The following is a 21,458-nucleotide window of genomic DNA, read 5'->3' as shown; positions in this document are numbered from 1 at the left end:
AGGACCCGCAACCGTGATGTGGGCAGGATCAAAGATTCTGGAGTCTTTGTGAACTACTCCATGCCTGCCCTCTCCCACAGCCTGCCGGGCTCCAAGAATCCCCTTTAAAGCCCTGCTGCGCCTGAGGCTATATACGTCTCCAGGCCAGCGGAGAGAATCTCATTTATCATTCATTCAGCACAGATGGATCAGCCCTCTTCATTCCATGAGGCCAGCACACAGGAACATTTATATCTCCCACGTTCCACACCTCAAGCCTGGTCTACCTGCCCTCTGGCTTTACGCTGCTAGGGCTAAATTAAAATTGCAGCGTACAACCTTTGCAATGCTTGGGACACCAAGTCAAAGAGTTTCAAGGAACCCCCCCTTTAAAGTTTCAAGCCCTCCACGGACACAAACCGCTTCCATTCATTAGCAACTCTACAACTTGAGAACCCCTGAATTTGCAGAGGATAATTTTACTCTTTGGTGGATCGCTGTACAGCAGCCGGACACTAAAAATTCTCGTTGCTGCTGCTGCAAGAAGAAGAAGAAGAGAAGAGTTTGGATTTGATATCCCGCCTTTCACTCCCTTTAAGGCGTCTCAAAGCGGCTAACATTCTCCTTTCCCTTCCTCCCCCACAACAAACACTCTGTGAGGTGAGTGGGGCTGAGAGACTTCAGAGAAGTGTGACTGGCCCAAGGTCACCCAGCAGCTGCATGTGGAGGAGCGGAGACGCAAACCCGGTTCCCCAGATTATGAGACTACCGCTCTTAACCACTACACCACACTGGCTCTCAAGCCAGTGTGCAAGCCATACAGCCACTGTCCGCTAGGCCATCTGTGCACAACTTATTTGACGTGCAGCGATATTCCACAAGCATTCTCTCCTGCGGGGAACATGTATGCAAAGCTGCTTGCATAAAGTATTTTCGGCCCCAAATAGGGTAAAATACTTGAAATCTCAAGTACCAGCATAAAATTCCAGGCACCTGGTCAGCCAGGACTCTCCCAGATCTAGCACAAGATATCCAATACAGCCACATCTGACTTTGAAAGAGGAAACACCTTGAAAAATATGGGATTGTTAAAAGTAAAGGAAATCAGCCCTGAGTGCTCACTGGAAGGACAGATCGTGAAGCTGAGGCCCCAATACTTTGGCCACCTCATGAGAAGAGAAGACTCCCTGGAAAAGACCCTGATGTTGGAAAAGATGGAGGGCACAAGGAGAAGGGGACGGTGGAGGACGAGATGGTAGGACAGTGTTCTTGAAGCTAACAGCATGAGTTTGACCAAACTGCGGGAGGCAGTGGAAGACAGGAGGGCCTGGCATGCTCTGGTCCAGGGGGCCACGAAGAGGCGGACACGACTAAACAACAACAACAAAAGCAAAGTTGAATAGGGAAGTGAAGAGGGTCAAAGCTCTCTAGAAGGCGTGGAGGTTGATCTGAGCCACAGTAACAGAAGCTCAGCCACAATGCAGAATGTAGATCAAGAAAGGTCCCACCAGGGCCAAGAAGAAGCCAGCGTGGCTAACAAGCAGCACCGAAGACTGAAGCCTTGTCTAAGTGAACACAAACTCTGGCAAAAGAAATGCAAGCAGACAATAAGGGATGCTTGAAGAAGAAGAACTGAGGAGCACATCACTAAACACATTAAGACCAACGATAAACAGTTATTCAAAAACATTAGAAATACGTAGGAAACCAGCTAGGGAGATAGTGGGTCCTTTGGACGACAAGCAAGTCAAAGGAGGAAAAGGAGATTACAGAGTCCATTCTGTCCAGGTCCCTGTGCCTAAACTAACTTTCGCAGGAAAGAAATCTGAGGAACTGAGGTGAAGAGGGGTCACAAGAGATGAGGTTGTAGGACTTAATGACAAATTAAAAGCTGAGAAATCACCAGGCCCAGATGGCAGCCGCCCAAGAATTCTTAAAAGAACTGAAACGTGAACCTACCAACCTGCTACAAAAAATTATAATTTGCAACTTATCCCGAAGTTCTGCCTTGACACCTGACGACAGGAAAGTGGCTGCTGTAAGACAATTTTTAAAAAAGGGATCTAGGGAAATTACAAACTGGATAGCTTAAGAACTGTGAAAAGCTGGTGGTAAGCATGTTCTTTGAGAGTGTCAACAAGCACACGGATTTTCAAAAAGCTACCACTAAAAGCCCTCGCCCAAAACGCCTCATTAAACTCAGCAGTCATGGGATAAGAGCAGAGGGACCCTTTGGATCAGTAGCTGGTTACAGAAGAGGAAACTGAGAGTAGGAATAAACTGATTGCTCTCCTCATGGGACGTAGAAAGTGGGGCTCCCAAGTTTGGGACCTGTGCTTTCTTCAGTTGCTCATAAATGGTCAGGAGTTAGTGGTGAGCTGTGAGGCAGCCAAGTCTGCTGAAGACACCATTTTTTGTGGAATTGCGAGGAACTACAAATGATCCAGCAGGGCCCTTCTTTTCGTTCTTAGGCATGAGACCTTGGGGGTAGCTCGATGGAAATGTCAATCCTGCATTCAGCAGCTACGAAAAAGGCAAATTCCACATTAGGGGTCATTAGGAAAGGGACTGAAAATATAGCTGCCAATATTGTAACAAATGATATACAAATGAATGGTAACCGTACTTGGAATACCATGTACAGAAAAGTGCAGTATGTATGTTGTAGAGCTGGACACGGTTCAGAAAAGGACACACAAAATGATCAAGGCGATTGAGAAACTCCTCTATGACAAAATGTTATACTTGGGTTTTTCAGTTAATAAAAAAGTGAGAATTGGGGCTGGGGAGTGATGATAGAAACTTGTACAATTATGTATGGTGAGAAAGGAGGTAGAAAAATGGTTTCCTCCCTCTCATAAGACTAGAACTCGTGGACATCCGATGAATAGGATTGTTGGAAATCTCAAAACAGCAAAGGAAAGTATTTTTTCAAACAGTGCATAGTTGGAGACAGCGTGGTGTTGTGGTTAAGAGTGGTAGCCTCGTAATCTGGGCAACCGGGTTCGCGTCTCCGCTCCTCCACATGCAGCTGCTGAGTGACCTTGGGCCAGTCATACTTCTTTGAAGCCTCTCAGTCTCTCACAGAGCGTTTGTTGTGGGGAAGAAGGGAAAGGAGATTGTTAGCCGCTTTGAGACTCCTTAGGGTAGTGATAAAGCGAGATATCAAATCCAAACTCTTAAAACTTTGGAATTCACTGCACAAAGTCATGGGCATGAACTTGGGGAGGTTTTAGAAGAGAATGAGACAAAAGGCTATCAATGGCCACTAACGAGGAGGGCTACATTTTACCTCCAGTATCAGAGGCAGCAGGCCTCTTGACGACCAGTTGCTGAGAATCACAAATTCTGTTGCACTCAGCATCTGGTAGGCCACTGTGAGAACAGGACACTAACTGAGCTGGGCTCTTATGTTCTTAGATCAACTATTACTAGCAGTAGTTAAAAGTTAACAGGATGTAGTCAACTACCAGTGGCAAGGCAATACCGCCATGTGTATTACTGCCTACAATTGATATTCTGTCAACATGCAAACTCTGTTGAAAAAGGAAAAAAGGCCAGCCCATTAACCTTACTCTTATGCTTCAGGTAGAGTTACAACCCTGTTGTTTTACTCTAGCCGGAAACAGCAACGCTAGAGATGTTCTACAAAGGACCACCAGCAGTGACTGGCGGGCAAAAGCTCACCTTTCAAATTCTAAGAAATAAGGTCTTCCATGAAAACCTTTGGGAAGCCCAGGAACACACAAAAGAATTGATTTGTGGCTCGTGCATTTGAAAGCAAAGATGGAGTTACAGTAGCCAAGGAGCTGCAGAAATCTTTGAAGAAGCAGCTGCTGAAGTCGAAAGACGGAAAAGAATATGGGCAAATTGTATACTTCAGCTTGGAAGTTAGTTAGCATACCCTCCCTCTATGGATGCAATTCTATAAATGGGGTGTGGTGAAGAATATGCCACTGTCAGGAGGAACGTGCAGTCTTTAAAATCCTGTTCAGAAGCCCAGCACCTTTCCACAGAACGACACAACGCTTGGCTCGAGTAGAGCGTTCCCACTTTCTCCTCATTCAGCTTTCTCGCAAGTCCGCTGGGGCACAGACGGCTTCCGGCAGCAGCCCCCACTTAAGCAGTTGCAAGGAAAGGGAATGCAAACAAGCACTGCTGGAAGGAAGGATCTAGACAGCAAGGATTCCTCAATGAGAGACACGAGATGAAAGGCTGCACAGATGCTCATTGTACGCTTGCTCCCCAAGCCATTTGAGCCAGTTACTTAAGAGTGGACGTTTGCAGAAACTGGCATCACCTGTGTCCCTAGGAAACACAGACTGCCTTTTACCAGGAGACACTATTTGGTTTGCAAAGCCCAGTATACCGTCTGCTCTTACTGGCCCCAGGGCCTAAATGTATTTTCTGTCACCTGCGGCCTGGTTCTTTTAAACGGAGGCATCAGGGATTGAGCTCAGGATCTCCTGCATACGAAAACAGGTGCACTACCAATGGAGCTACGGTTTAAGAACCCCACGTCTCCTGCAGCCCCAGTTTCTCAGGCTGAGTCTTTTGAGGACATGTAACATGATTTCCTGCTGGTAAAAATGTTATGCGATAAGGTAGGGTTATGAGTTTAAAAATAAATTACTTGATAAGGAATCTATGGAGATGCCACAGCAAAGAGCACGCAAACAGGCTAAAAATAACCCACTCCATTACGGGAGACGAGGATTAGCCCCTCAAATATTTCTATGTCTTTTATTATTCTTATTACTGTTACTGATTAAATTTGTATACCGCCCTTCATCTGAAGATCACAGGGCGGTAACACAACATGAAAATACAAAATGAGAACACAAAATACATAATAAAACAAAAACATACCAGAAACCCCCCTTCCACAAACACATCTAAAAGGCTATAGAATGCTAACCAGCCAAAGGCCTGGTTATAGAGAAAGGTTTTTGCCTGGTGTCTAAAGATAAGTAATGAAGGCGCCAGGCAAACCTTCACGATTCATGGCCATCTACTGGTTGTGACTCCATTCTGAAGTGGGGAGTCTAAAATTAGCAATAGACAATACAGTGAGCCCCCACCTCGCAGCCTTGTGCTTAGGTTACAAAATTCCCCGAAGCCTTTCCAAACAAGCCATCGCTTCTCACTACAGGATAAGGACCAGAGATTCCGCTGAAACAAAACATCACTCCTCCGCACAGGCCCAGTAGCGCTTGGCAGAATACAGAATCTCTCATACCCTAGATATCTTGGGCTTCCTCCTTATCTATGTTTGACCCTTCATGTTGGGCAAAGCAGCATTCTTGACAACTAGGTTCAGTGACGACGAAAGCCTCAACTTCTAGAGAGACTGGCATTCCTGTTACCACGCTAAAGGGAGAAAAAGCCCTTTTCCAATATGAAAAAAAGGTGTGGATCAGGAACTGATCAGGAGTCCACTGGAGCCTGGGAACAGCTTGTTGGTCCTAATTTAGAGACACTGAAAGTTACTTGGGAAACTCAGGTCTTGCTACGATGAACTGCTTTTAGTCTACTAAAGGTAATTCCACTGAACATGACTGGATGCTCAAAAGCAGTAAACTGCAAAGAGCAGGCCTTGAATCTGGAAGGCAGGCTGAGATCTCAGCTGGGCCCAGCCTTGTGCAAGCCGGATGGACGATTAATTTCCCATCGGAACTAATCAGGGAAATGAATATAAAGCAACTCAGCATTTTATTATAGCAAGACAGGGTGACAATAATCCCACTGATGGGAGAGACCCATCACTCCACTTGCCTCGTAACATATTTCAAAGCACAAACAAATGAAGTTGTCTCCTATTGCGCCAAACCACCGGCCCTGTATGGTCCATTATGAGACGCAGCAAGGACCAGGCAGAGGTCTTTCCTTCGCTGTCCTACCTGAGGCCCTTTCAGCTGGAGATGTCAGGCATGGAACGTGGAACTTAACACTCCCACCACTGAACAGTGGTACTTTCCAAGGTGAGTTTATTTCCTCCCTATTTTAACAGCACCTGCTTCATAAAGATACATACAGAGTCATTCCCTACAAGGCAGGAAGTTACTTCAAGGATCACCTTCCTTATAAATACATTTACTTGCAGCACCTGGGCGGAAGAAGCACTTTGGGAGAGAAGAGCGGCAAGTCAGAAGGAACATGTGTCAGTGCCAATCAAGCAGCAAACAGATACAGTTACAAGATCTCCCATCCTTATTTCCTTACACAATAAAGGAGCACTAAACTCGACTGCAGTGTGATATAAATATATTTCTGCCTGCTGGATGGCTGCTGACTAATACGCTCATGGCATTTCAAGGTACTCTCTTTTGGAGGGAGTACCTTACCAGGAAAGGCAGGCTTTAGAATGTAGGGAAGGGACTCCAAAGATGTGCCTGATAGAGGAAACTAAAATAAAAATAGCAGGTAAGTGCAACATGAGGCTCAAGTGACACAAGAGACCCCTCCTTCCCAGCCTGCCCATGAGATCAGGCCTTTGGAAGGGAGCAGAGGCCTCTGTTAAACTGATCCCCGGCATTGCAAAGCCATGACATGAGCGCTGCACTGGACTCAACCCTTCTAAGCCATAGACGCTGACCTGGCGACCACTTGCAACCAACCCCAGGCTACACTCCCAATCCACCCATGATCTGCAACACACGCCCAAACCATGGCCCTTCCTCTTAAGCCTGGAGGCCCACAGCTCCCCCCCCCCCGCCCCATAACGGGCCCTCTGACCCCTTCAACCCCAGGGGGGAGTCTCCTTTGCAGAACCCCGAGCAGCCCTTTCCTCCCCCCTTTGTAGGGGCTTCACTTTCCAGAGCCCCCAACCCCACCTTCTTCTTAAGCCCCCCAAAGATGCCCTCCTCCTCCATGCTCGCTTTTGCAAAAGCCACCAGACAGAAGAGTCTCCCCCCCCCATATTTCAGCCCCGCCCCACAACGGGCCCTCTGACCCCTTCAACCCCACGCCCAGGGGGGAGTCTCCTTTGCAGGACCCCGAGCAGCCCTTGCTTCCCCCTTTGTAGGGGCTTCACTTTCCAGAGCCCCCAACCCCACTTTCCTCTTAAGCCCCCCCCCCAAGATGCCCTCTTCCTCTCCCCCTTTTGCATGGCCCCTAGAAAAGCCACCCGACAGAAGAGGAGTCCCCCCTCCATATTTCAACCCAGGGGGCCACAAAACGTACCAGATTTTTTTTTTTGGGGGGTGGAGTTGAAACAGACACCCCCCTGCCTTTGGGCTCCCCACCCCTCACCCTGGGGGAAGGCCCGGGCGCCCAGCGTGGCCACCGCCCCCCCCCACCCGCCCGCCTCGAAGCCCCTCTCGCCCTCCCCGGGGTCTCCATGGCAACCCCTGGGGCCCCGCCCACCCACCCCCCGGTCTCCACGGCAACGCCTGTCCCCGCACCCCGGCCTCCTCACCTTGTAGAAGGCCCCGTTGGAGCCCCGCACCTCCACGGGCAGGCCTTCCATGGGCCCCGCGGGGGACGAGGGGGAGGGAGGGGCGGCCGCCGCCAAGGAGGGGGAAGGGGACGGGGAAGCGCCGCCCCGGACACCGCCGCCGCCGCCGCCCCCCCGCGGTTGTGGTGCCGCCGCCGCCGCCGGTGGGGGGATGGGGGCGGGGCGGGGCCCGGCCTCCTCCGGCTCCGCCACCGTGACCGGCCCCCAGCCGCGGCCTGGCGCGGCCCGGACTCCGCTCTCGGCCTTCCGCCGCCGCCGCTCCTCCTCCTCCTCCGGCCTCCTCCTCCTCTGGCTTCCCCGGCGCCGCCGAGAGCGAGAGAGGGAGAGAGAAGGAAGGAGCGAGAGCGCGCGCGCGCGCCTCTGAGGGAGGGAGAGCGAGCGAGCGAGACCTCCCCTCACAGAGAGAGAGAGAGCGAGGAGAAGGAGCGCGCGCGCTGCGCTCCGCCCCCTCCCTTTCGCCGTGCGTGCCTCTGCGTACGCTTGCGCCGGAGGAGGAGCCCTAGGGCCACGCCCACCGCGCGCCAGAGGCTCCAATCCCCGGGCGCCTCCGCTGCCTTTGGTCAATCGCCGGCGAGCGCTCGCGCCGTAGGGGCGGGGAACAGGAGGGAGGAGCCTGCTTGGTGACTCTTTCTATCTCTCTCTCTCTCTGCGCCGCCACTCAAACAACTTCTCTTGTTTCTCCTCACGCCCGCCTCCCCTCCCACCTCTCTCCCAAGCAACCAATCGAAAAGGGAAGGGCGGGGTTTGCCGAGACGCCAATCACAGCGCCAAGGCGCAGGCGCGGCAGGCTTTCCGAGCGTTGGCCAACCCCGGGACAGAACTCGAGCGGGTCCCGCCTCTGCTGGCCAATCATACCCCCCCCTCCGGAATAAGCCCCGCCCCGCTTTTTAACAGTATTTTCGAGCTCGCGGGCGTCTTCCCCTCGAGGGTCGCTCAGCGTCCTGCGCTGTGGGGGCCCCGCCCCTCTTCCTTGGAAGTGCCTATCACATGCAGGGTCCCGCCCACAAATCAGGCTCTCCCTTTCCTTGATTGGATTTCTCTTCATGTCAAATCGACAGGGCGGTAATGTGAGCGGAGAGGAGCCCTTCCCCGCAACTCGGCCTTTGGCCACGCCTACATTCTTCAGCAGACCAATGTCAGTCACGAGAGGCGGGTGCTGTTATCCCGCCCCTTTCCTCAGAGCTGCGGGTTCGAGCCCCTCGCGGCGCTAATTTGAGTTTGAGGGAAATAATTATTATTACTATTAATAATAATTATTATTATTACTATCATTGAAGAAATAAACGTAGTATATTTTACCTCAGCCTTAAACGCAATAAAGACTCGTAGGGTACTCCAGTATGTATTCACCCACTCAGAACTCAATATTAAATTATTGGGACTCCTTAATAGTCAAAATATGAAAATTCCTTCCAGTAGCACCTTAAAGACCAACTAAGTTAGTTCTTGGTATGAGCTTTCGTGTGCATGCACACTTCTTCAGATACCTGTTGCATAGTTTTCTTGCATATTCAGTGGGATACATGGATTGTAGAGGGTTCTTAATTCTAAGACCCTTGGGTATAATGTCCAGGTTCTTGCATTTAGTAAGAAAGAAGATATCAGTCTATACCTGTGCAAGTTTCTTGGTGAGGTTGAGGGACTTCCATTTCATGCGGCTCAATGTGGTGCCTTCCATGGTTCCAGTTACAGATAGGTAGCCGTGTTGGTCTGCCATAGTCAAAATAAAAAAAAATTCCTTCCAGTAGCACCTTAAAGACCAACTAAGTTAGTTCTTGGTATGAGCTTTCGTGTGCATGCACACTTCTTCAGATACACTGAAACAGAAGTTGCCAGATCCTTCTATATAGTGAGAAGGTGGGGAGGGGTATTACTCAGAAGGGTGGTGGGAATGGGAGATTGGCAGGTAGCTGGGATGAGCCTGTTGACGACTCTTAACGACTGCAATAGGTCTTACAGGAAAATGCAAGGGGTGAGAAGGTGAGAAATGGCTTAGTCATGTATAATGAGATAAGAATCCAATGTCTTTGTTCAAACCAGGTCTCTCCATGGTTCTAAGTTTGGTAATGAGTTGCAATTCAGCAGCTTCTCTTTCCAGTCTATTTCTGAAATTCCTTTGTAGTAAAACAGCTACTTTGAGATCTTGTATAGAATGTCCTGGGAGACTGAAGTGTTCTCCTACTGGTTTCTCTGTTTTGTGATTCTTGATGTCAGATTTATGTCCATTTATTCTTTGGCGTAGGGTTTGGCCTGTTTGTCCAACATAGAGAGCTGAAGGACACTGTTGGCATTTGATGGCATACACAATGTTAGACGATGAGCAATTGAATAGTCCCGAGATGGTATGTGTGATGTTGTTGGGGCCAGTAATGGTGTTGTCCGGGTGTACTGGAAGGAATTTTTTTTATTTTGACTATGGCAGACCAACACGGCTACCTATCTGTAACTATAGTCAAAATATGAGCAAGCCTGTTGAAAGGTCTCTAATAAAACGAAAATAAATCAAAACAGCACTGTTGTCGACGGTGGGATAAGGCCACACCAAGAGAGCCACATCAAAATGATGTGAAGCCAAAGGTGTTAAATTATTTTTGTATGCTGCTGCTCGAATTTTACTAGCTAAGAATTGGAAAAGACAAGAACTACCAACAGTGGAAGATGGGCAGATGGAGATGATGGTCCTGACAGGAGGAGGATTACCAGGAAAAATGGACGAAATTTAAAGACTATTTAGTTAAATATGTTAAGTTAAATTAATTGGAGACGCTTGCAAATAACAGATAGGCTTAGGATTTAAATAGGTAATGTGGTGAATTAATATGTTTAATACTGAACTGGAAAAGGGGGCGTGGAGATTAGGTGCTTAAGTTAATTTTAGAAGAATATTGGTTTTGGAAAACCGTTAAAATGATACGCACTGAAATTCAACCAGGGGGATACGAGGAAGTCCCTTAACAATGTTACTAAGTTTGGTTTAAATTGAGATTTATGTTTGCTTGTGTATTTGTTTGTTTAAAAAACATTTTGGAAAATCAATTTGAAAAATAGGGGGGGAAAGGATGTGAAGCCAAAACACAAATGGCCGTTTCGCAAGGCAACTTTGCCAAAAGACCACTTATTTCATAGCAAGGAAGTCCCAAAAATTGGCGCTGTGGGACTCTTAAAACCAAATAGCCACGATGTCTCTGGTAACATTTGGGATTTACCTCACACAAAATGGCAGCTGTGGACATTTATGTGCCCCCCCCAAGTGGATCTCCATTATGGTTTTGATCTATGGGCTATTATTAAAACGAGGCTGCATTTTAAATTGTAGCCTTATTGGAGTTCACTGATTGGGTCTGCGTTGCTCCGGGACAGGAGGAAGGAAGTCAAAATGACACCAAGTTGGTTCAAAGAAAGAGTTTATTCTGCTCTCCGGATAGCAGAAGGCACTTGCGTGATCAAGTCCACAGCAAGTCCAAAGAAATGACAGGTTTCATGCAGTTTATATATCCTCCAGGCACCCTCTCACTCCTCCCCTAGGAGCCCAACCACGTCGGCGTACGTACACAGGTTGACATCACATATGTTCCTGCTCTGGTACTCTCAACCATAAAAGGATCTTCCTTCCTGTACTTCTGACCATAAAAGGATCTTCCTGTTCCTACTCCTATCTTGGAGCAAAAGGTCACTACTTCCGAGAACATGCTCTGGCGTTAGTCCCAGACTCGGGTCTCCCCGTCATTTGTGGTCAGAACATAAGATATGTCTGTATCTGTTCTACTGGTAAAGTCAAGGCCAGTCTTGCCTTGACTTTAACTGATAAGGGAGAGAGCTGTGTTCTTGTTTTGCATTTGCTCAACGGCTAAAGTTTATGCATTTTAGCTAAGGAGAAATGGGGATTTTGGTGCAGTTTAAAAATGCCTGCACAGTCAGTTTTGGGTTTGGGAAACCCATTCCTTCAAAATTGCATTTTTAACCTGTATTTTAAATTGTCCCCCCCCCATTGTGTTTTTATTATAATTTTACTGGTGTTAGCCGCCCTGACCCCAGCTCTGGCCGGGGAGGGCGGGGTATAAATAAAAATTTATTTATATTATTATTTATGTGTGATTGCACAGGAGGGAGTGAGCCAGACATTCCTGAAGGCAGGGCATTTTTCCACAACCAAGATTTTTTTTTTTTTAGTGTGCAAAATGCCACAAAACCTTCGCTATGTCGTCCATATTTTCTCTTCAGAACATCAAATTTTGGTGCTTTCATTTTTAGAAGCCTAACAGCAGGAATCTTGCTGTTTCGATGGGATTCAAAAGTCCTCCACGCAGCGGGAGAAAAACAACAGACAGACACGGACGCAGAATGGCAGCCGCATGGAGATTTCTGGAATTTGGGCCCTTCGACATCATTCTCCTCAGGCGGTTTGATGAATACGTTGACCGTTGCCTTTCACAATATGGCGGCCACCTGCTGGCGATCCCATCACCGACAAGAAGTCGCCTCACACCAAAAAGATGTGATTTACCCGTCGTAATCCTGAGAAGCTTTTGGTCAACGTCTCTACCGCGTCAACCTGGTGAGGGGCGAAAAGTAAGGCTGAGGTGACCAGCCCTGACAGGTGAAATATACCCGGAGTCGAGTGTGGATTTCATGCTCTTTATTCAGCTCATAGTAGTGAGGAATGAAAGTTCCCCCAAAATATCTGCTTTATATACATTATTTACACAATGGGCTGCACGCGATTGGCTAATTCGGGGATTCTCCTGTAGGCCAATCAGGTTGCGAAGGGGAGGAGAGAGAGAGAGAGAGAGAGAGAGAGAAAGGAAGGAAGGAAGGAAAGAAGGAAGGAAGAGAGAGAGAGAGAGAAAGGAAGGAAGGGAAGGGAGAGAGAGAGAGAGAGAGAGAGGAAGGAAGGAAGGAAGGGGGGGAGAGAGAGAGAGAAAGGAAGGAAGGAAGGAAGGAAGGAAGGAAGGAAGGAAGGAAGAGAGAGAGAGAGAGACTGACTTCAGGTCAAAACTTCTGACCCAGATGCTCGTTGTGATTAGCTGCAGCATATAAGTTGTCACTTTGCATGTACTCACAGGTGCTCTCTCTTTCAGGATCCAGGCCATTGAAAACAGTCATGGGAACCATCTCTGGTCATATACAAAAACAAATCTCACTGGCCTCCTTCCCAAAGGCTAGAGCTCCATCTAGTGCCCATCGCTTCACACTGTGAGCTCTCTCTGGCTACTTTGGTGTGTAAAGTTCCAGTGATGTCCAAACTTTTTTCAAAGAAGGCCAGATTTGATGAAGTGAAGGGCCGTGGGGGCTGGCCATAGGGTCAGCCAAAGTTGTTGACTTTTTGGGGGGGGGGATTGAAGTTGTTGAGCTTTTTTTAGGATTTTACCCCAAAGTTATTGAGGATTTTACCCCAGGAAGTAAACTGCCACAGGAGCCAGATTAGGCCCCTGGAATAGACATGCAAAACACTGAGAGCAAACCAGAAGACCATTATGGTAAATGAAATATATTCGGAGTTGTGTAGGGGTTTCAAGCTTTTTATTGCAGGTCGTAAGACAGTGAATGAATTGCGCCCCTTCCACCCGGCCAAACCTCTGGCTTTATATACATTATTTACGCAATGGGTCCCATCTGATTGGCTGATTCTGCTTCCACCCTGGAGCCTGATTGGGCTGCTCCTGCAGGCCAATCAGTTGTTGCATTCTAGGATCCTACCTGCCTATTGTTCTAAGATCCAAGCTTGGTAGAACAAAAGGTAAAGTTAAAGGACCCCTGACAGTTAAGTCCAGTCGTGAATGACACTGGGGTTGCGGCGCTCATCTCGCTTTACTGGCCAAGGGAGCCAACATTTGTCCACAGACAGTTTTTCCAGGTCATGTGGCCAGCAGGACTAAGCCGCTTCTGGCGAACCAGAGCAGCGCACGGAAACGCCGTTTACCTTCCCGCTGGAGCGGTACCTCTTTATCTACTTGCACTTTGACGTGCTTTCGAACTGCTAGGTGGGCAGGAGCTGGGACCGAGCAACGGGAGCTCACCCTGTCACAGGGATTTGAACTGCTGACCTTCTGATCAGCAAGCCCTAGGCTCTGTGGTTTAGACCACAGCGCCACCCGCGTCCCTCCAAGCTTAGTACATAACAGTAACCCTGCAAGCAGGACTTATGCAGGATCCTCAAGCCAAAGAGATAAGTCACTATACAACCTTGAGGAGACATCTGAAGGTGGCCCTCTATAGGGAAGTTTTTAATGTTTAGTGTTTTATATGTTGGAGACCACCCAGAGTGGCTGAGGCAACCCAGTCAAATGGGTGGGATATAAATAATAACATTATTATTATTGCTATTATTATTATTGCTATTACTGTTATTATTGAGTAAAGGTAAAGGGATCCCTGACCATTAGGTCCAGTCGTGGCCGACTCTGGGATTGTAGCGCTCATCTCGCTTTATTGGCCGAGAGAGCTGGTCTACAGCTTCCGGGTCATGTGGCCAGCAGGACTAAGCCGCTTCTGGCGAACCAGAGCAGTGCACGGAAACGCCATTTACCTTCCTGCCGGAGTGGTACCTATTGATCTACTTGCACTGGTGTGCTAGGTTGGCAGGAGCTGGGACCGAGGAATGGGAGCTCACCCCGTTGCGGGGATTCGAACCACTGACCTTCTGATCGGCAAGTCCTAGGCTCTGTGGTTTAACCCACAGTGCCACCCACGTCCCATATTATTGAATAAGATGTCCCTATGTTGGATGGTATGCTGTGAGTGTTGGCAGTATTTTGCTGGATAGACCAAAGGACAACTTCTTCTTATGTTCCTCTTCCAAACTGTTGCTTCACATGTGGCATGAATGACATTGCTGTCGCTGACTCTGATGGTGTTTCCTGCTTGGCAGGGGGTTGGACTCGATGGCCCTTGTGGTCTCTTCCAACTCTATGATTCTATGAGAACAGGGAGGCAGTAAGACAAGTGAAGATGAGCTTTGTATCAGGTGAGTTTTGGTGACTAGAGCAAGCAAGCTTGGGGGGCAGTGTGGAGTGGGCAGCAAGGAGGTGTCTGATAAAGTTTTCCACTAGGGATAGGGGCTGATATCCCGCTCCTCTGGGTTCTCCAGAAAAAAAGCTGATCTGATGAGGATGATTGCGCCACCTTACTTGCAAATTTTAACCAGACTGCGGGAGGCAGTGGAAAACAGGAGTGCCTGGCCTGCTCTGGTCCATGGCATCACGAAGAGTCGGACGAGATTAATTGACTGAACAACAACAACAACAACATGCAAATTGTTTTGCAAAGTACAAAGCAGGAGGTCTCTGCCCCGAGGGACTTGCAATCACAGGGGAGCCCACGTTTCTGTCCCAGCCACTGAGAGGAGGATAAGCTGTAGCTTATTCTCAACAATTGGCACAGGATGTGTTACTATGGGGTGTTAATGTCTGCAGTCCATATATGCCCCCAACTTGGAGAAGATATTTTCCTCAGTGGGAAAAGGATGTTGCCCCTATATCCCATTTCTCAAGCCCTTTAGGAGTTTGAGGAATTTCAGGACCCAAAATCCCAGGGGTGCTGGGAATGGCGGTTGTCACTTTTCCCAGATTGGAAGAAGTAGTTAAAACGTGCAGTGGAGATTTTGCTCATAGTATTAATAGGCCTTGCTTTGTTGTCGCCCTCAGTGCAGCTGCAACTTGCTGAAATGCGAAGAATTAATGCCTTTCCCAAAAAACCTACGAGCCGGTGCCACTTATGACGTCCTCCAGTCAAGAACCTCTTCGGTTCGCCCTACACTGTCCCTGCCAGTGAGATCAGAGAATGCAGTTGCAGCGAGGGAGGAAATCAGAGGTTGGGTTTCTGGGCTCAGGGCTGAGGGGAAGTGGGGCGTTCTGCAACAGATGAGGGAAGAAAGGGTCAGAACTGCAGGGATTTCTGAGAGGAGAATGGCATGCAGAAGGGGTTATGGGAGCCAGGAGTTCTGCCTGTCTCCAGCCTTTTGCAGGATGCAAGCTTTACTTCACGATCACGGGGCTCTCCATCTGAGCCGGGCACACCCCAAAGCCCGGTGCCCTATCCTACCACCTCTCTCTACAAGGCCGGGTCTCCGAGGCAGGTTGGCAGAGAGTCACACCAGCTGGCATGTGAGCCCCGGCACCTCCCCTTGACCTTCTCTTTGGCTGATCGCTTGCGCCTTCTTTTTTGTCCCTTCTTACTGTAAAAACTCTTTACGGCTTTCCCCTAAACGCTGCCCGTAAATCAGGTGGTATTTTAGGGAGCCAGGCAGAGTGCCAGGGCGGGGCAAGAATGAGCAAGAATGTGGCATCTTCCATGTCACCCCCCCCTCCTTGCCCCTGGGATTTCTGGTTTTTAAGCAACCTTTATTTTCCCCCTCTTTTTTTTTTTAAGGCCTTTGCACTTGATTCATTGCTGCTCGTCAGAGGATTCGTCACAAACTGTGAGCTTGCCATAGGGATCGGGTTGGCCATTGTGGAAACAGGATGCTAAGCTAGTCCATAAGCCTGCGGTGTGATCTAGCAGGTCTCTTCATAGGTTCACATGTCAGAACGTAAGAAGAGCCATGATGGATCTCTAGTCCAGTACCCTGTTCTCACAGTGGCCAACCGGATTCCCATCATGGGAAAACCTGCAAGCAGATTCAAACACAAGAGCTAAACTCTCCCCTCTTGCAGTTTGCAGCAGCTGCTATCCAGAAGAATGGCTGCCTCCCACTGTGGAGGCAGGCTATAGCTATTGATAGCCCTGTCTGCCATGAATTTGTCTGATCCCATGTAATAATTTGTTGTTGTTGTTTAGTTCTTTGGTCGTATCTGCCTCTTCATGCCCCCCCTGGACCAGAGCACGCCAGGCCCTCCTGTCTTCCACTGCCTCCCACAGTTTGGTCAAACTCATGTTTGTAGCTTCGAGAACACTGTCCCACCACCTCGTCCTCCGTCGTCCCCTTCTCCTTGCGCCCTCCATCTTTCCCAACATCAGGGTCTTTTCCAGGGAGTCTTCTCTTCTCATGAGGTGGCCAGAGTCTTGGAGCCTCAGCTTCAGGATCTGTCCTTCCAGTGAGTACTCAGGGCTGCTTTCCTTAAGAATGGAGAGGTCTGATCTTCTTGCAGTCCATGCGCGGCGGCGGCAGGAGGCCCCATTAGATAAAGTGGTGCTTCAGGTTAAGAACAGTTTCAGGTTAAGTACAGACCTCCAGAACGAATTAAGAACTTAACACGAGGTACCACTGTATTATTGCTTCTGCCACCTCATCGCCTTGCTGCGTCTTCCACAAACAGGAAACGATATCGCTGTGCGCAACCGTGCGGCCACAACCAGCCACACTGCGTCATGGCGTTACGTGACACCAGGCACTCGTGTCCAAATATTAAAACAAGCCTGTCGGAGTGATGGAGGTTGCTTTCCCCCCTCAGTGGGTCCCACGAACCCAGACTTCTCTGTTCTCCATCAGGCAGGAAGGGAAGAAAAATGGGGATGGGGGACAGAGCGATGGGATCAATGAGGCCTTTCACCCCCAAACTCCCATTTAGGCAGAAGCCTCCTATGACGCCAACCCAGTGAAGCCTGAATGCCTTGGTTGGCAGGGGAACCACCCAGGTCTGGGCCAGGAATGTCCCCTGCTGCCCCCTTCTGCAAGGATCCCCATTCACCGCCGCAGAGGTTGTGAAGATGCGGGGGTCAAAGTATTTATTTTTAGCCTTCAAGCAGCCACAGAGAGCTGGGGGTGGAGGCAGGGAGATGAGTTGTGTCCTCGAGACACCCTTCTGTTGCAGACCACGTCATGCGCAGCCTTTCCTTTGTCTCTCCCCCCTCTCCCCCCCCCCCAGTGTGACTGGAAAGTGCTTGAAATCCCAAAGGGCCCAGGAGCCTTGTTCCCAAGCCCCTTCCATGCAAGCCCACCACAAGCCCTGCTTGGGATATTTGGTTTTTGTTGTTGTTGTTTAGTCGTTTAGTCGTGTCCGCCTCTTCGTGACACCCTGGACCAGAGCACGCCAGGCCCTCCTGTCTTCCACTGCCTCCCGCAGTTTGGTCAAACTCATGTCCGTAGCTTCGAGAACACTGTCCCACCATCTCGTCCTCCGTCGTCCCCTTCTCCTTGTGCCCTCCATCTTTCCCAACATCAGGGTCTTTTCCAGGGAGTCTTCTCTTCTCATGAGGTGGCCAAAATCCTGGAGCCTCACCTTCACGATCTGTCCTTCCAGTGAGCACTCAGGGCTGATTTCCTTCAGAATGGAGAGGTTGGATCTTCCTGCAGTCCATGGGACTCTCAAGAGTCTCCTCCAGCACCAGAATTCAAAAGCATCCATTCTTCGGCGATCAGCCTTCTTGATGGTCCAGCTCTCACTTCCATACATCACTACTGGGAAAACCAGAGCTTTCACAATACGGACCTTTGTTGGCAAGGTGATGTCTCTGCTTTTTAAGACGCTGTCTAGGTTTGCCACTGCCTTTCTCCCAAGGAGGAGGCATCTCTTAATTTCGTGGCTGCTGTCACCATCTGCGGTGATCATGGAGCCCAAGAAAGTAAAATCTCTCACTGCCTCCATTTCTTCCCCTTCTATTTGCCAGGAGGTGATGGGCCCAGTGGGATTTTACTCTGTGAAATTCACCTGTGGAACTGGCTGCCACTAGACAAGGTCAGGGCCGCAGGCTTGGCCACACCCTGGGAACAGCTTTGAACAGCCGGCTGAATGGAGGGTAGCTGATGGGTCGCAAAGCCTTGGGGAGCTGGGGACTTCTTCCACAAGGAACATGGTGGACTCTCTTTTAAACAGAGGTTGGGTGGCCATCTGTCAGAGGATTCTTTAACTGCAATTCCTGCACTGCAGGGGGCTGGACTGGATGACCTTTGGAGAGTCTCTTCCAACTCTGCAATTCCATGATCTCAGAAGGTGGCGTCCTCTCCTTCATTGGAGGTGTTGTAATAATAATAATAATAATAATAATTTATTATTTGTACCCCGCCCATCTGGCTGGGTTTCCCCAGCCACTCTGGGCGGCTTCCACAGAAACCAAAAAACACTAAAATATCATACATTAAAAGCTTCCCTGAATAGGGCCGCCTTAAGATGTCTTCTGAATGTCAGGTAGTTGTCCATCACCTTGACATCCAATGGGAGGGCATTCCACAGGGCGGGCGCCACCACCGAAAAGGCCCTCTGCCTGGTTCCCTGTAGCTTCGCTTCTCGTAATGAGGGAACCGCCAGAAGGCCCTCGGCGCTGGACCTCAGTGTCCGGGCAGAACGATGGGGGTGGAGACGCTCCTTCAGGTATACTGGGCCGAAGCCGTTTAGGGCTTTAAAGGTCAACACCAGCACTTTGAATTGTGCTCGGAAACGTACTGGGAGCCAATGTAGGTCTTTCAAGACCGGTGTTATGTGGTCTCGGCGGCCGCCCCCAGTCACCAGTCTAGCTGCCGCATTCTGGATTAGCTGTAGTTTCCGAGTCACCTTCAAAGGTAGCCCCACGTAGAGCGCATTGCAGTAGTCCAAGCGGGAGATAACTAGAGCATGCACCACTCTGGCCAGACAGTCCGCGGGCAGGTAGGGTCTCAGCCTGCGTACCAGGTGGAGTTGGTAGACAGCTGCCCTGGATACAGAATTGACCTGCGCCTCCATGGACAGCTGTGAGTCCAAAATGACTCCCAGGCTACGCACCTGGTCCTTCAGGGGCACAGTTACCCTATTCAGGACCAGGGAGTCCTCCACACCAGTCCGCCTCCTGTCCCCCCAAAACAGTACTTCTGTCTTGTCAGGATTCAACCTCAATCCATCAGCCGCCATCCATCCTCCAACCGCCTCCAGGCACTCACACAGGACCTTCACCGCCTTCACTGGTTCTGATTTGAAAGAGAGGTAGAGCTGGGTATCATCTGCGTATTGATGGACACCCAGCCCAAACCCCCTGATGATCTCTCCCAGCGGCTTCATATAGATGTTAAAAAGCATGGGGGAGAGGAGGGAACCCTGAGGCACCCCACAAGTGAGGGCCCAAGGGTCTGAACACTCATCCCCCACCACCACTTTCTGAACACGGCCCAGGAGGAAGGAGCGAAACCACTGTATAACAGTGCCCCCAGCTCCCAGCCCCTCAAGACGGTCCAGAAGGATGTTATGGTTGATTGTATCAAAGGCCGCTGAGAGATCCAGCAGAACTAGGAAACAACTCTCACCTTTGTCCCTAGCCCGCCGGAGATCATCAACCAGTGCGACCAAGGCTGTTTCAGTCCCATGATGAGGCCTGAATCCCGACTGGAAGGGATCCAAATGGTCCGCATCCTCCAGGCGTGCCTGGAGTTGTTCAGCAACCACGCGCTCAATCACCTTGCCCAAGAATGGAAAGGAAAATCTGCCCTTCTTCCCTTATGGGGGACACAAGAGCCCTTCTAGAGTCCCTTGCAGGTTCTCCATTAGTCAGAGAAAAGAACAGAGGCCAAGCAGAGAATATTGAGAAGCAAAGCAGCTCATAAGCCTGATGTTTATTGATCTGTTGCAACAGGGTGCTCCCGTCACACGCAGGAAAGGAGGAGGACCCAGAACAAAGGTGTGCCTGCCCTTATATAGACATTTTAAATTCCCTGCCCTGGCGCTCAAGACCCCCCCCCCACAAACATCATACCTACATCACAGAAAAGGCGGTCTACAACAGAAATCCGAGTGCCTTATTTTTACCCTGTCTGCCAGGTTATCTGATAATGCCTTATCTGATTGCTTTTCCTGGTAGTCTGGCCATTCCTTTGAGATGGCGATTTCCCAATTCCTGAGATGATGGGAAGGTTCCCTCACCCCCTCCCTCCTTGCAGAGAAAACATTTGGTCAGTTTGGGAGTCAAAATGGTTTCAGGGTGGTCTTCCCGTGCTGCTCCAGACATGCGGTCCACATATCTATGCACGTCCTTGGTTGGTACATTTATGAACATTTATTATATATAAAAGACCTTCATTTTTTTTATTTCAGAGGTTTTCAAACAGGTTAGGGTGGCCGTCAGTCAGGGATTATTCAGAATTGATTCCTCCTTTGCAAGGGGTCCCCTCCAACCCCACAGTTCTTCCATTCTGTGGGTCTTCTCCCGCAGAACCGTTGGCGAAATGTGTGAGAGCATGTGGGGCGGTGAGAGGCTGGGGGGGGTGCGAAGAAGCTGCACCCACAGAATTCCCTCTGGGTACATGGGGTGCATGGGATGCAGATGGCGCTGTGGGTTAAACCACAGAGCCTAGGACTTGCCGATCAGAAGGTTGGCGCTTCGAATCCCCACGACGGGGTGAGCTCCCGTTGCTCGGTCCCTGCTCCTGCCAACCTAGCAGTTCGAAAGCACATCAAAGTGCAAGTATATAAATAGGTACCACTCCAGCGGGAAGGTAAACGCCGTTTCCATGCGCTGCTCTGGCTTGCCATAAGCGGCTTAGTCCTGCTGGCCACATGACCCGGAAGCTATACGCCGGCTCCCTCGGCCTATAGAGCGAGATGAGCGCCACAACCCCAGAGTCGGTCACGACTGGACCTAATGGTCAGGGGTCCCTTTACCTTTACATGGGGTGCAGGAGGCCTTTGGCGAGGGCAGTGATGGTAGCGGGGCCACTGCTGTCCCTTGCGCGACACCCGTTGCTGGGGCACCCATCTCGTCTCCCTCAGGAATGCCCATCTGCTCAGCTAAGCCCCGAACCTAAAGTGGGGAAGCCCCCTCTTTCGCGGGGCTGAGGGGTGGCGATGTTGGCCCTGCCTCTACTGTTGCGCATGACGGCCGCACAAAGCCCCGTATCGAAGGCAGGCCCTCAGCACGCCTTAACAAGCATTAAGACTCCTTTTAATTAGCTGCCTGGGCCGCTTAATCCTGGCTGATGCGGGGCCATTAATTAAAAGGCACAATGGTAGGGGAGGAGCGCCATTCTCCCCAGCGACGTCCCGGGTGTGCGGGCTCCCGCCTCGACCCTTCGGAAAAACCTCCACTTCCCGGCTAATTGAAAACCCCACGGCTGCCGTCTTCGCAGCCGCCACTCTCTTCTTCGGAGGAGAAAGCTTGAGGCATTCAAATTTGCAAGCACTCAGGT

At 49.9% G+C, this 21,458-nt stretch overlaps 1 protein-coding gene and 1 long non-coding RNA gene across 3 annotated transcripts in view; both read right to left on the bottom strand.

Annotated features, from left to right (window-relative positions):
- FXR2 (FMR1 autosomal homolog 2) overlaps positions 1 to 7,701 on the bottom strand; it is a 30,703-nt gene extending 23,002 nt beyond the window's left edge. Inside the window, exon 1 of one of the 2 annotated variants that reach the window (XM_082197638.1) lies at positions 7,397 to 7,701. In XM_082197638.1, coding sequence (XP_082053764.1) covers positions 7,397 to 7,447 — 51 coding nt within the window. In that variant the 5' untranslated portion in view covers positions 7,448 to 7,701. The remainder of the gene's footprint in view (positions 1 to 7,396) is intronic. The other variant, XM_082197639.1, reaches the window with a different exon arrangement.
- The window catches only part of LOC309518153, a 68,750-nt gene extending 50,908 nt beyond the window's left edge, over positions 1 to 17,842 (bottom strand). The window contains exon 1 of the long non-coding RNA XR_014213368.1: positions 17,375 to 17,842. This is a non-coding gene — a long non-coding RNA (uncharacterized lncRNA). The remainder of the gene's footprint in view (positions 1 to 17,374) is intronic.
- Between the last annotated feature and the right edge of the window lie 3,616 nt (positions 17,843 to 21,458).

The sequence above is a fragment of the Podarcis vaucheri genome (genome assembly GCF_965113315.1).
Source record: "Podarcis vaucheri genome assembly, chromosome: 13".
NCBI lineage: Eukaryota > Metazoa > Chordata > Lepidosauria > Squamata > Lacertidae > Podarcis > Podarcis vaucheri.
This window is presented reverse-complemented; position numbering and strand designations above follow the sequence as displayed.